The sequence below is a fragment of the Bidens hawaiensis genome, unplaced genomic scaffold, assembly GCF_021521415.1.
Source record: "Bidens hawaiensis isolate Kalapana, Puna unplaced genomic scaffold, B.hawaiensis_p1.1 tig00008283_1, whole genome shotgun sequence".
Lineage (NCBI taxonomy): Eukaryota > Viridiplantae > Streptophyta > Magnoliopsida > Asterales > Asteraceae > Bidens > Bidens hawaiensis.
The window spans coordinates 542352-557730 of record NW_027491589.1 but is presented as its reverse complement, the minus strand read 5'-3'; the positions used below and the strand labels follow the sequence as shown (position 1 = coordinate 557730).

At 37.7% G+C, this 15379-nt stretch overlaps 2 protein-coding genes across 2 annotated transcripts; both read left to right on the top strand.

Annotated features, from left to right (window-relative positions):
- Positions 1-983: 983 nt before the first annotated feature.
- LOC143637432 (DEK domain-containing chromatin-associated protein 1-like) lies at positions 984-6818 on the top strand. The gene is made up of 11 exons (XM_077104826.1): positions 984-1477; positions 1546-1579; positions 3957-4036; positions 4132-4191; positions 4299-4412; positions 4506-4586; positions 4678-4728; positions 4823-5333; positions 6076-6173; positions 6262-6292; positions 6387-6818. Exons 1-11 carry the CDS (start codon positions 1196-1198, stop codon positions 6545-6547), a joined length of 1503 nt encoding a protein of 500 aa, XP_076960941.1. The 5' UTR covers positions 984-1195; the 3' UTR covers positions 6548-6818.
- An 885-nt stretch (positions 6819-7703) lies between these two features.
- LOC143637413 (omega-hydroxypalmitate O-feruloyl transferase-like) lies at positions 7704-10163 on the top strand. The gene is made up of 3 exons (XM_077104809.1): positions 7704-7794; positions 7890-8367; positions 9132-10163. The coding sequence occupies exons 2-3, from the start codon at positions 7909-7911 to the stop codon at positions 9990-9992; spliced, it is 1320 nt and encodes a 439-aa protein (XP_076960924.1). The 5' UTR covers positions 7704-7794; positions 7890-7908; the 3' UTR covers positions 9993-10163.
- Positions 10164-15379: the final 5216 nt, after the last annotated feature.

Genomic DNA, 15379 nt, shown 5'->3' with positions numbered 1-15379 from the left:
CGGCCTGGCGAAGTCAGTTCCACCGTGGTGATCATGAAGGGCCGACCCTTATACTTGAGGCGGCGGTGTCACAGGATCTTTGGTTTTGGCATGCTTTTTTTGGTGTTGCTGGGTCAAATAACGACCTTAATGTTATCGATCAGTCACATTTGATCAACGACCTTATCGACGGGGTTGAACCACCTCAATCTTTTGTTGCAAATGGAGAACTCTTCAAGTACGGATACTATCTGGTTGATGGTATTTACAACGAATGGGCTTTGTTAGTTCAAGCTTTTACAGATCCAATCGCCGATAAACGGAAGTATTTTACGAAGAAGCAAGAGTCTGCTATAAAAGATATTGAAAGAGCTTTTGGAGTTCTGAAAAAACAATATTATGTGCTGGCGAACCCGATACGTTATTGGACTCGGGAGAGGATAATGGACGTCGTCTACACGTGTCTGATCCTACACAACATGACGTTAGAAGACGAGGGCAAAGCTATCTGCCAAAACTACCAAGGTGACATTCTGCCACAACCGTCCACAATCAGTGATAAACAAAGACTTCATAACATAGCAAATATCAAGAGCCGTGAGATACACGGGAATCTTCGACATGAGTTGGTTGAACATTTGTGGGCGAGGCGACCCGATGATCTTGTATTAGATTAGTGTTATTATTAAGTATTATTGTTTGTTTAATTTTTAGTATGTTTTTTTTTTGTAATTTGAATTTTAGATATTAATGTGTTTTTTTATTAATGTGTGTTATTTTAATAATTTATGAGTTTTTTTAATAATACGTTGTTTGAATATATTTATAAAAAAATATAAAAAAAAGTTTTTGCTGGAGCCCCTGCTGGAGCCCCTCCACACCAGGGGCCAGGGTTCCAACGGGGGCTCCAACAACCCCCTTATCCAGTTTCTCTCTCTGCCACACGTCATAATATTATTGGTTGGAGCCCCCACTAAAGCCCCATTAAAGCCCCCACACCCTCTAATACATTTGGCACGAAATTCAAAACCCTCCAATTCTTCCCCAAAATTTCAACACACCCCGCCTTTAAACCCCACAAATTATTCATTTTAAAACACTTCCCAGATTCAATCTCAACACCCACATCTCAATTCGACCCATTTCGTCATCGGATCTTCAACCCTAGCTTTTAGGGTTTTCGAGCAATTCATAATAATAATAATAATAATCGATCATGGCTTCCGAAATTGAAACCCTGGAAGAGAAGAAACAGGAAGAGGTAGTGAATACTGAAGAGAAGGAGACTGAGGAATCGAAGAAGGAGGAAGCTGAAGGGAGTGATGGAGAAGAAGAAGACGAAGGTGAGGAGAGTAAAGGTAAACGGAGGAAGAGAAATAGCGGGAAAAAGGAACCGGTTACGCCGGTGGACCGGCCGACGAGAGAGAGGAAGACTGTTGAAAGGTATACGGAGTCTATGCAGAGGCTTATGACTCCTAAGCCGTTTTCGATTGAGAAGGTGAGTTGTGTAATTTGGATAATTTGGTTTTGAAGTTTTAGGGTTTATTAATGGTTTGATTGTTGCAGGGATCTGGTACTCAGCTCAAGGATATCCCGAATGGTACGTGTTGGTTACTATTTTTGATTAATTGATGTTAATTGTATAATTGTATGCTTGATGTCTGTTTTTTTGTTGGTTTGCATGATTTGCAATTATTCTAGGGTTTTGTTACTGTGTTTATTTGGGGGAATTGAAGAGGGTGATTGGTTTAGGCTTAGGGAATTTGGTAGGGGTGCACATGAGTTGAGCCGGAGCTCTACTAGGCTTGAGCTTGGGTTGTTTTGACTTTCGAGAGTTTCAGCTTTGCTTGCTTGTTATTTTTACAAGCTTAAGCTCTACTGTTTGGCCTGTTTATTACTTGTTGATTAATAATTTGATGTGGAATGTTAACGTGCTAGTTGTGAGAATCAAATAGTGTACTTATATTTACAAGTAGTGTAATTATGTAATTGCATCGTAGTGTAATTACACTATGCTGCAATCACACTACACTATACTTACACTATGCTGTATATGTAATTACACTATTTGATTCTCACAGTTAGCACACAAATTTAATTTGTATTTGATCCAAACCCATAATTTGATACATATTAAATTATTTTGATATAGTTTGAGAAAGCCTTAATGAGCCTAAGCTTGGTTTGGGCTCAGTGATGGATCTAGAATTACAATTTAGGGGGTAGCCTTATTTTGAAAACAATTTTAGTTCATGGATCAATCTAGCTTTTGAAGGTTGGAAGTAGATGCAAATGATAGTTGAAGACTAATTTTACAAACAGTTTATAGCTAATGACATATCATCTTTAAAAATTGTGGTTTTAGAATAAATCATGTGTGACTCAAAATAATGAGAGTGTGACATGTCCAAGTTTGAATCACGTTGTCCTGATTTTCTTAGCCACCCTAGAACATTTACTTGATGTTTTCAAATTGCTAAATATAATTTATATACTGGTTTTATAACAACTAATGCTAAAAACCTAAAATATTTGCACTTCTGATGAACTTGAGGAGTAACCTGGGCTACACCTAAAGCTTTAGTAGATTAACACATGCTTGAGCTCATGTGCAGTATCTTAAATGAGCCAAAGCTCAGCTCTAGCTCAGCTTTGCAGGTTGAATTTAATAGATATAAGTAGGGATGGGCAAATGGTACCGGGCACAAGTACCGAAATGCATCATTTCGGTACTGGTATCTACCGAACCTTTGTCTACGGTCCAAACCGGCACCTAACTGAACATTTTTGGTACCAATTCAAGTTTTTGGAAAAATTAGGACTGGGATTTTTGGGATTGGCGGTGCTGGTTTGGTACTGAGCTCATGCCTAATCGAACTTCTATGATAGAAGTTCAATAGAGTTAAAACTTCAAAGTACACCATGTTTGTTAAGGCTTTATGAGCCTAAAGAATTTTCCCATACAAGGCTTGATCTTGGGATTGTTAACTAAATGGGCTTCATTTGATGATCAGGCTTGGCTTGTTTTGAGCTTTTCATTAATCTGATTTCATGTAGCTCTCAAGTGGCTTTGCTTGTTTGCATGTCTATAACCTCGGGATTTGTTTATAAGGTTTTGGTAGTTGCCTTAATTATTCTAGTTTGCACCCTTGAAAACTTTTTATCAGAGTATCACTTTATGTACTGTTTATCTTGCTTATGGTGCTTGAACTCTCAACACTTCTCAAATTATTCATATTTCAGTTTTTAGCCTAAAAATATTATGCTATTGCTAGGGCTTCTTGTTGTTTCATGTCTACATGTCACAAAATAACTGCTTTTCTATGCATTTGTTGTTCCTTAATTTTCTCTTTTTGCCATTTTGATTTTAGCTTCTCAGTTTTTTCAATCTGAAATTTGAATTTTGGTGGATTTATTTTGGCATTTTTATGTGGTTGTACTGCTATTTCTACACATTCAGAGCTATGATGGACTGATCACTGATATTGCCATGTCTTCATTGATTTAATTAGTGTTTTTAAGCAGGGTGATTTGCTAAAAGCCTGTTCTAGCTTATATACTCTTATGTCTTTATGCACACAAAATGTTGATGTTTTTTTGTTGGTCATCATTAGTTTTAGATGCTGTTATGTGCTTGTCAAGTATTACTTATAACTATTAATCATGTGTGTCATTCTACTATAAGGTATGAAGTATTGCCTAAATGAATTTGATATTTTTAAATAAGTTTGAAATGGTTAGCTTAGCAGGTTTTTATACATGTGCTTATACTGTTGAATATGTAGCTCCCTTACAAATCATGTAGTTAGATATACAATATTTCTGTAGCTGGTATCTGTTGTTATCATACACTTTATTTTGTTAACTTTTATGTGATTATTTTTTTGAGAAATCAGCACTTTATTTATCTTGCACTGTGTGTGTATGTATATGAACATTATTCTGAATGCAAATCTTATTGTATTTATTATATCCAGTGGCATACAAGCTGTCCAAGAGAAAAGCTGATGATACCTTGCAGTCACTGCACACTGTTCTTTTTAGCAAACGAGCAAAGGTGAGAAATCTGAATGTTGAAAAAATAATTCATGTAGCAATCTTATTCTTTATTTATTTTACTTGATTTTTTTGACTGTGATGTCTATGTTGCAGATGAACACTGTGAAGAAGAACATTGGCCTGTTTTCTGGATTTGTCTGGGCTGATGACGAGGTGATTGTTTTTTTCTATTCTTCTTTCAGTTATTTACTTGGACACTGAACACTGACAAAAGATCATTAAGTTTACATAATGCTGTGTTGTTTGATTCATATATTCAGCTGGAAAAGCAAAAATTAAAGGTGAAAGAAAAGCTTGACAAGTTCACCAAAGAAAAGCTGTTTGAGTTTTGTGATATTATGAATCTTCAAGTTTACAAGTCATCTCTTAAGAAGGCAAGCTTTCATTTAATCACCATATAGTATACTTCATATTCTCTTTGACTTTATCTTTGATTAATCACCATTTATTGTTAAATATATGTTCAGGAAGAACTTTCACTGAAGTTATTAGAGTTTCTTCAATCTCCACATGCTACAACTGAAGTCTTGCTTGCTGAGAAAGAACAGGTTACTTTACGTTTTTACCCTTCAACTCAGGTCCCTTTTTACCTTTCATTATGTTAGTTAATACGCTAAAAATGTATTTTTTTCCTTCTAGAAAGCTAAAAACAAAAAAGCTAAGGCTAGAAAGAGCAGGACCCCAACCACGGTTTGTTCATCTTTTTTTTTTCTCTTAGAATCACATGCACTGCTGTTAAGATTATTATCATGCACAGTTGATCTCAGTTTCTATTATTTTTTAGAAAAAATCTGGTGAAAAACGCAAGCGTGCAACTAAGGCTAAAGAAGAGAAGACTGAGGAAGAAGATGAAGGTTCAGAGAGTGAAGATGAATCTAAAGAAGAAGATGAGAAGAACACACCTTCAAAACCAGAAAGTGATGAAGAAATGAAGTCTGAAGAAGAAGGCGGTGATGATGAAGATGCTAATAATCCAGAAAGTGACAATGAAAAAGAGAAGTCTGAAGAAGAAGGCGGTGATGATGAAGAAGACAAGTCTGCAAGTGATGAGGAAAAAGATGAGCCTGAAAAACAAGAAAAGAGTTCTTCAAAGAAGACTGTTAAGAAGGATTCTAAAGCTGTTAAAAAAGATGATGTGGAATCACCTGCCAAATCAAATAAAAAGTCTAAGAAAGCTGCTACACCTTCTTCATCTGCCAAGTCTAAGGTTTCAGCAAGTAAGAAGGCTAAGGAAGAAACGAGTAGCAAAAAGGCAGAAGCTAAAAGCTCTGCCAAGAAATCTGCAAAAGATCAAGGTATGCATGTTTTATTTAATTTTTTAGTTACTCAATGCACGGTTACATGCTTTTGTAGTTTACGTCATAAAATTTCATTTCTTTGATGTTATTAAGTCATATATGATGGGCATGGGTGGTAAAATGGAGGTCAAAATGGTTTGAGTTGACTTTGAACAATAATAATGAACATGTTCCATTTTTTTGAATGGGTTGTGTTTGGGTTGACCTGTTTAATAAATGGGTCATGTCTTCTTTTATTTACTTGTCTTGTTAGATTAAACTCTGATCTACCATATTAGTACTTAGGGCTGTAAGTGAACAAACAATGAACCGTTTGGCGTGGAGTTCATTTATTTAAAAATGTTTATTTAGTTAAACAAACGAACATGAACACACGTCTGGTCTGTTCATTTATGTTTGTGAATGATTGTTTATGTTTGATCAAGTTTATTAATATGTTCATTTAAAATTGTTTGGCCCATTACAACTTAGTTTAGTTTTAATAACCTTTTAGGCCAATACATTGTTCTTCACATTTTTTATGGTTTTTGCTATGTTATGTTTGTTTGGATATGTTTTTGAACTGTTTGCTTATAGTGTTAACATACATAAACGAACACACCCGGACATGCTCTGTTTGTGTTTGTTTGGTTCGTTTACAATCATAAATGTACTACCTCAGCATATTGTTATATCATATGATACATTTCTTGCAGTCTTTCTTGTGCTTGTGGTTCAGTAAATAAAATTAATTTTACAGGAAAAGGGAAAACCAACAAGAGGGCAAAACCGGAACCGACTAATGAGGAAATGCACGCAGTTGTAGTTAGCATCTTGAAGGAAGTTGACTTCAATACTGTAAGTCAATCTTACACTCTTTTGCTTTAACTGTAAAATAAAAAGCAGCTAAACTAATATTATTTTATTTTCTTTTTAAACTTTGCAGGCAACCTTGTCAGATATCATCAAACAACTTGGTGGGTTAACTGTTAACAACTACCATTTTATTAATCCAAGCACTGTAATTAGTTACAATTTGAAGCTAATAATTTCATTTGTGATTGATTTTAGGTACCCATTTTGGTCAGGATCTGTTGCACAGAAAGGCGGAAGTGAAGGCTATAATAACTGATGTGATAAACAGTATGTCTGGTGATGAGGACGAGGAAGAGGAAAAAGAAGCTGGTGATGGTAGCGATGAGGATGGAGACAGTGACAAGAGTGATTCATAGGTGGCGATATAGGTGTTAGATAAACATGTCAGACTAGGAAGACAGCAAGGCACAAGGTGAAATGCGGCAGCATGAAGTAATTCAGTGTACATGCGGTTGATGTGCAGGATGTACTTTTGTTGTCATTTTGCTTGTGTTTTTGTAACTTTAACTAGTGTTATTTGTACCATAGATCAGTTGTTTCGGTGAAGTTATTTTTAGGATTTGGTGATACTGGTGAGCTATACATTTTCTGCTGTACTTTGTTTAATTGATTGGATTTTTAGCTTAATGCTCTAAAATTTAAAGAGTTTATTTGCATGTGCACACTGTAGACCTATGGTCACCATCATTGTTTTGGTGGTTGAAGTTTGTGAGTGCATCATGTTAATGCTTATTTCTATTTTGATTTATATGTATGTTCACATACTGATTTTGATAAAATTGATGGAAAGTAGTATTGTCACGTATTACATGCATTTGAGTTTTAACATAGGGACGGTGTAGAAATTTTTTATTACTCATGATTTAATAAGTTTTTGAATGTCATGTTAGTTTGGCTTTTTGAATGACATTGTTTAGTCTCAGTCTGCAGCTACCATTTGGTTTGATTAAGTTGTGTCATACCAAATATTTTAATTTTGTTGATTATTTATCCTTTTAGTACACACTATCTTTTTCTAAAAGTAGAAAAAGGCAAGTAAAGTCCACTGATCAAGAAAACCAAATCTTGGATGCCAACCACACCAACCATGCCCTTATTTTCTGATCATCATATCAGTAGGAGACTTACCCACCCTCCTTGCTCACATCATGCAATTAATATCTTAATATATTCAGCAAAACAAACTTAAATTACAAAATCAATTACCACAATATTTTAAGTTTTGTTCTAAATTCTATAATTATAATGTACTATACAAAAATCAGACTCTTTTTGATGACCATGAGATAATAAAACTCATGACACCTCACTCTAATACCCTGTTAACCAATATGATCACGTAAAATGAAGCATGTGTCTGACGGATAAAGACGATAACCCAGTTGAAGCGGGATTTGAGTTTGAGACCTCGGTTAAAGGAACCTCTTAAAACTTTAACAAACATTAGATTGTATTACAAGTCACTTACAGTTTTGGTAACCAAAACCTTGTGTCGTTCATCTCCCCATTTCCACTTTCAGCACTATATAACCCCCCATGATTTCTTCAAAATAAATATATCTTTTTTAAATTTCAACTCTCAAAGATCAAGGCACCAGTTGAGGTACAGTCATGAAACAAACATGTTGTAATATGATGTCTTGCATGCTCAAACTCACACTTCACTTATTAATGTGTTTTAACATTATTTTATGACAGGGATTTTAAACAGACCGAAATGGGGAGCATCGGAACCTACAACGACAACAACAATGGTGTCCAACTAACTGTCACAAGGACCGCAGAGCCAACACTCGTGCAACCATGTGAGAAAACCAAAAAGGGTCTCTACTTCCTCTCCAATTTGGACCAAAACCTCGCGGTTACAGTACACACCATTTATTGTTTCAAGTCCGAGGAAAAAGGGAACGAAACAAGCGCCCAGGTGGTTAAAGACGCTTTATCCAAAGTTCTTGTTCATTACTACCCGGCTGCCGGGAGGTTAACCATTAGCCCCGAGGGGAAACTAATCGTGGACTGCACCGATGAAGGTGCGGTTTTTGTCGAGGCCGAGGCTGACTGTAACATTGAAGATATATGTGATCAAACAAAGCCGGACCCGGTCACTCTTGGCAAATTGGTCTATAACATTCCTGGAGCAAAAAACATTCTTGAAATTCCTCCCCTTGTTGTTCAGGTATTTTGAATTAAAAACAAATAGATTCGAGTCCCATAGGACCACAATTTAGTTATATGTACGGGGTGCAAACGAGTCGAGCACCTGACGGCCTACTCAAACTTAGATAAATAGCTATAAATGATCCGAGCCTTTTCGAGCTCGAGCCGATCCTGAGCCTCAATTAAAGCTCGTTTAGTTATCAAACCCAAACTTGAGCCTTGTAGGGGATGCTCGTTTAGGCTCGTCTAGTCTTAAACAACGAGCCTCAAATAAAGCTCTTTTAGGCTCGTCTAGTCTTAAACAACGAGTTTCAAATAAAGCTCGTTTAGTTATCGAACTCAGCCCCTTGCATAGGAAGCTAGTTTAGGCTTGTCGAACCTTCACAAGCTTTGTGTATTTTTAAGTTTGATCTCTTCTGGACAATTACGTATTAATTCACATTGCACAACCGAGCTTGAGTTGAGCTTTGGCTTGTTTAAGGTACACGAGCTCAAACTGAGCCTAGGCTCGTTTAATTGTTTTTTTTTTCAAAAAATTAACTAGAATAACTAACAACGTATATACATTAATTAATAAATAGTAAAACGAGCCACATGAGCTTGAAAAATCAACTCATGAGCGAAACTCGAGCATTCAAACAAGAGCTTGAAACTAGTTGAGCTCGAGTTCTAGTAAGTCAAAACGAGCCGAGAATTCTAGTTACGGCTCTCTAACCTGCTTGTTTAAAAGGTTAGTGGTTGGAACATTTAAATTACTGTAACTAATTTTTAAACTACTGTTAGGTGACCAAATTCAAATGTGGAGGATTTGTGCTAGGGTTAGGTATGAACCATAACCTGTTCGACGGAATTGCCGCCATGGAATTCATGAACTCATGGAGTCGAATCGCCAGAGACTTGCCGCTAAAAGTTCCCCCATTCCTCGACCGAACAATTATCAAGTCCAGAAATCCTCCGGTAGTCGAATTCCAGCACGACGAATTCGCTGAAATCGAAGACGTATCAAATACCGTTGAACTCTACAAAGAAGAATTAGCTTACCGCTCGTTCTGTTTCTCACCGGAAGATCTCGAAAATCTGAAAACAAAAGCGAAAGCAGACGGCGCCATGCCGAATTGTACAACTTTCGAAGCGTTATCGGCTTTCGTCTGGAAAGCGAGAACCGAATCGCTTAAATTGAAACCGGATCAGAAGACTAAGCTTCTGTTCGCAGTGGACGGACGCTCGAGGTTCGAACCGCCATTGCCGGAAGGATACTCCGGCAACGGCATTGTGTTAACCAACGCCATATGCACAGCCGGAGATCAAACTGAAAATCCGTTGTCATTTACTGTGAAGTTAGTTCATAACGCGGTAAAGTTGGTTACAGACGGTTATATGAGATCAGCTATTGATTATTTTGAAATGACACGTGCCAGGCCGTCATTGGCGTCCACTTTGGTGATTACTACGTGGTCAAAGTTGTCATTTCACACTAACGATTTCGGTTGGGGCGAGCCGGTTATGTCCGGTCCGGTCGCGTTACCTGAGAAGGAGGTGATTTTGTTTTTGTCTCATGGTGAGGAGAGGAAGAGTGTGAATGTGTTGCTTGGATTGCCGGTTTCCGCTATGAAAACGTTTGAAGGACTGATGCGGAAGATGTAGATGCGATTGTGAAGGTTATTTATGGAGTTTGTGTGTGTATTGGCTCCGTTTTTATCAAATGTTATGTTTATTTTATAAAGTTCGTACGTGTGTTTGAAGCTAAATTCACATTGATATTGTATTGAAGGTGTGAGTATTGTGGTTGTAAGTTGTAATGATGATTTATGATTGGGATTTTCATATTCGTGAAATTATGTTGAGTCTTAGATGTCGTAAAATCAAGTTAGACTTCAGTTGAATTTATAGGTTTTATTATTATTTTTTCACTAAACGGTGTATTTTTTTAACGGCCAACAAATATAGAATGATTAGATATTTCATATGGGGTTATCCGATGGCAAAATGTCACGCCAGCTGGTCTAACCCAGCCGTATGGAACCCTTAACTGCCTCCAATTTAGCTCAAGTTCCGGGGAAAACCCACCCATTCGAAGGCCCACTGGTGGTAAAACCCGGACACCCTCAAAATCGAACCGGAAATCACATAGATTACGATCTTCAATAGGTACTTCATATGGGGTGATCCAATGGCAAATGCCACGCCAGCTGGTCTAACCAGCCGTACGAAACCCTTAAGTGCCTCCAATTTAGCTCAAGTTCCGGGATGAACTCACCCATTCGAAGGCCCACTGGTGGCAAAACCCGGACGCCCTCAAAATAGAACCGGAAATCATAAAGATCACGGTCTTCTTTCATTGAGCCACCCATGTTCTTCCCAAAGTGTTGTAAGTGGGAATCGAACCTGAGTCTTTATTGAGAAACCCAAGCTTCCTACCACTACATCACATTGGAAATGACAAATAATAGTGACGAAAAAAATATACAAAGGTAATGTTTATATCCGCACCACTTGGACATGGTAATATGATTATTATGATAATGTTTTGTTCACCAAGTTAGGGTTAGATTATAATTTTAGAGCTTGGTTAGAGACTTCAGATATATGATCAATAGAGTATCATTCTAACGAGTTTTTTAAGTCAGTTTTCTCACACAATAATAATATGTTTGATCGATCATGTGCCTAGAAGCTGTATTAGAGGAAATGGTAGAAAGGATGAAATGTGTTTTTAATATATTTTTTATTTTTTAAGATATGGAAGGGCTTGATGGATAAATTGTGACCCGTGAATGCTCTAATATGTATAATTGTATAAATAAATTTTTGTATACATAATAAATTTTCCTATTTTGGAAATCCATAGATATAGTTTTTTATATTCTAAGTTAATATTTTTAATTTTGGAGATCATAAAGATCATGGTCTTTCTTCATTGAGCCACCCATGTTCTTTCCAAAGTGTTGTAAGTGAGAATCAAACCTAAGTCTTCATTAAGAAACCCATGTGTAACATCCTAAAATTTATAATGTTGAATAAAGAAAGTTACGTTTAGTGAGTTCGCGTTATTAATTAATTAATATCGAGTAAAGAACGGATCATGGATTTAGATTAATGGAGATGGGTTAAATGAGAATGGGCTTTAGGTCCATGGGCTTTAAGGGATATAAATATCCCCTAAACCAACCTAAAACCCTAAACCCTCATTTCATTTCCATCATAATCTATACACACTCCAAAACACACAACCCGAACCAAGATCCAAAGGCGAGGACCCGAGCTCGTTGGTGTTAGATCGTCGTGACGAACCAAAGCAACAAGACCAGCTCGTGTTCGTAGTTCGACTCATTTACGGTACGTTTATATCGAGAACATGTTCGTTTAGGTTTGGATTAGTATAGAAATGATAGATCGGTGTTTGTATGGTAAAAACGAATCCTACAAAGCTAAACTTACTGAAAATGGTTAAGATTTGATGGGTTAATCGATTGATAAAAGAACCCGTAACCTATATGCCTAAATCGCACCCTTTAAACATCGATGTTAGGCCGATTTGATGGTTGGGGTTTGTAGGCGCTGGTCAGACGATTCCGTGGATACCTAAATCGAGTTATTTGGTTAAGAAACGAAGATGATTAAGGACGAACAGTAGCTGCAGCTGACAACTTCGCCTGCAAGCTAAGTTCGCCTGATGAACTTCGCCTGCAAAGCTAAGTTCGCCTGATGACAACTTCGCCTAAAGCTAAGTCGCCTAAGGTTTAACTTCGCCTAAAGCTAAGTTCGCTTAAGGTTTAACTTCGCCTAAAGCTAAGTTCGCCTGATGACAACTTCGCCTAAAAGCTAAGTTCGCCTAAAAGCTAAGTTCGCCTGATGACAACTTCGTCTAAAGCTAAGTTCGCCTAAGGTTTAACTTCGCCTAAAGCTAAGTTCGCCTAAGGTTTAACTTCGCCTAAAGTCAAGTTCGATTAGAAAATAAATTAAAAACGATAAGTAAAAGTAAGCTAATACTAGGCCACCAGATTAGATAAGGCGAGTATTGATACGTGTAACTTATACAGTCAGCCGAGCTCAGTTAAAGAAGGGATTTACAAATATCGGAGAAAGAAGCAGAGTTCAGGTGAGTTTCTAGCCCCATTCCTTGTTATGTTTTCGGGGCTGTGTGCATACTCGATGTGTTGTTAATACATTTATCCTAAGTGATAAGTGTCTGCCATATGTGATATATGTGATGGATATGAATGATTGCTTGTCGGTACGCGAACGATCTTCGGATATTGCGCGTACTGTCAGGTTAAAAATAAAGATACGAATATTATATATCGAAGATGTATGAACATTACAAATGAATACTTGTCGGGGCGTGAACGATCTTCGGATATTGCACGTATCGACAAGGGGTATGGTTGTTAAATGAATGATGTAAAGAACGCCTAGAGTGTTCTTATGCTATAATGTAATTATTGTATATGTGAAGTATGTGTATACAGGTACACGAATGGTATGTGAGTTCTACGTTCGACATAGTAAGTTAGGATGGCAAATCCCTCTAGCTTCTGTCGGACATAGACTCGGCTGGTGATGGCGTAGTTAAGGACTGCGGGCCTTATACGTAATGTAGATGATAGAAGTAAACGTAGATAGGGACGGTGGGCCTTATACGTGTTACAGATAATAGACGACAACGTAGTTAAGGACTGCGGACCTTATACGTATTATAGATAGGCATCAGCATAGGAAAGGACTGTGGACCTTATACGTCCTGTATTTGTATTGTGGTAGCATAGGGGAGGACTGCGGACCTCGTACGTGCTATGTATTTGTATTGTGGTAGCATAGGGGAGGAATGCGGTGTAACACCCCGACCGATGGCGGATTATACATCGGGGCGCTACGAATTGTTTCATTACTCGTGACACTATTTGGGTGTCAATATTTGATAAATACATTTTATTGCGCATGCGCATAACACACCATAAAGTAACATAAATCACATATCATAACTCATAATATTCAAATACATAAATTTGTTTTGTTATATTTTAAACTAGGTCCAAAGTAAAAGAAAACATCCTACGTGTCTTCGAGTTTCCAAAGGCAGCTACAGCAAACCTGAACATGTGTTAAAATAAAACGTCAACACTTGCGTGTCGGTGAGAAATCAAGTTTAATAGATATAAATAGATAATAACAAAGCACTGCGCGCAACATGTGTATAACTGGTGTTCAACATAGTGTGTAAACAGATTGTGATCAAGCCTAAATAGATCATAGCTCATAGTTCATAGCGTGCTCCAAATCGAGCAAAAACAAATAATCATTCGTGTATGTGCAAACAAACCAAGAAAAATCGTAACAATAGGTCTCCCGTGTTTATCTAATGGATCCATGAAAACTTCGGAATAGGCCGATCAAAGCGGTTAATGATCAACACATACAAATATACAACACTAGTAAACGTCCATAACACATGGGTTTTGCGCACATAATTTCATAAACAAGTTTAAAACTCAAGTTGTACGAACACATGAACATCCCAAAGCGTTAAAAATAAAAGGGGATTAGGTACGAGATCACTCACTTGTAAAAGGTGTGTTGAAAGATATCGCAAGAACCAACTTTTAAACAAGCGAAAGTTAACCTATAAATAAGAGGTTATTGGTTTAACGATTGGTTTTTATGTCTTGAATATATGCAAGTCACTTAAACAAATTATTTTAAAAAAAAAATATATTATATATTTACCGAGATTTCTGGGCAGAAAAGAAGAGAAGACGGATTGCAAAGAGGGGAGTGGAGGCGTCGCTGAGGATCTTCGGCTGAGAGTAAGGGAGAAAGATTTTGGGGAGGGTTTAAGTGTTTAATTATCCAAGAAATTAGTTTTATTTATAGGAAAACCCTAGGGAACACATCCCTTGAATTGGGGAAAAAGATCTTATCAAATCAAAGCAAAAGATATCCAAAAGCAAGAGATATGGTGGCAGTTGCAGGGGATGGGGAAGGCTGACAGGTTACTGTTCATAGCATGGGAGGGGTCAGTCAAAGTACAGTTCAAGACATGGAAAAGAAGTTTTTAAAAGATTATGCCAGTTACTTTTTCTAACAACCAAGAGGGTTGGTAAGCAAGCTGTGCCGAAAATGACTTTTCGGACAGATGTCAGATCTGGCCTACTGTGCCCATACCTTGGCAGGTATAGCACAGAAGATAAGATATTTCAAAAGCATACAGGCTGGCTTAAACTGGAGAAAAGACTTAAGTGTCTAGCGCGAGAAGGCTTGAGTGCGCGAGGGCGAAAGCAGACAGAACAATCCTTAGCGCGCCGCGGGAAGAACTACAATCCTTAGCACGCCGCGGGAAGAACTACAATTCCTTTGCGCGCCGCGGGAAGAACTACAATTCCTTTGCGCGCCGTGGGAAGAACTACAATCCTTTGCGCGCCGCGGGAACAGTTCGCCTCGCGTATCGCAGGAACAGCTGGTCTTCACGCAGGCTTCCATGTAAGGAGTCTGGCGCGTGGAGCTGCGCAGAAATCCTTAGGCGGGAAGAACCAAAGGACAAGCAAAGAGTTAAGAGAAAAAGGGGCGGGACGGCGACAAGAGAGAAAAAGGGGCCGTACGGCGGAAAGGAATTATTATTATTATCATTATTATTATTAGTAATATATATATATATTTGATAAATTTATAAAGATTATAAATCAAATTTTAAATCTTAAAATCGGATCCGAAAACGGGTACCTGGGTCGGGTCGGATTTGGGCAGTTGTCACAGTCTTCCCTACTTTAAGAAATTTCGTCCCGAAATTTATCTCGAAGTAGGATGCGCAGAGAAAAGGTGCGGGTAATTGATCTTCAATTGATCTTCCCTTTCCCAAGTGAACTCGGCTCCGCGCTTGGACTCCCAGCGAACTTTGACAATAGGGATGTGACTGCGCTTGGTTTGCTTCACCTCGCGATCCATAATCTCAACAGGCTTCTCAACGAAATGCATAGACTCATCAACTTGAACTTCATCAAGTGGTATGTGGAGGTTCTCGTCAGCTAAACATTTCT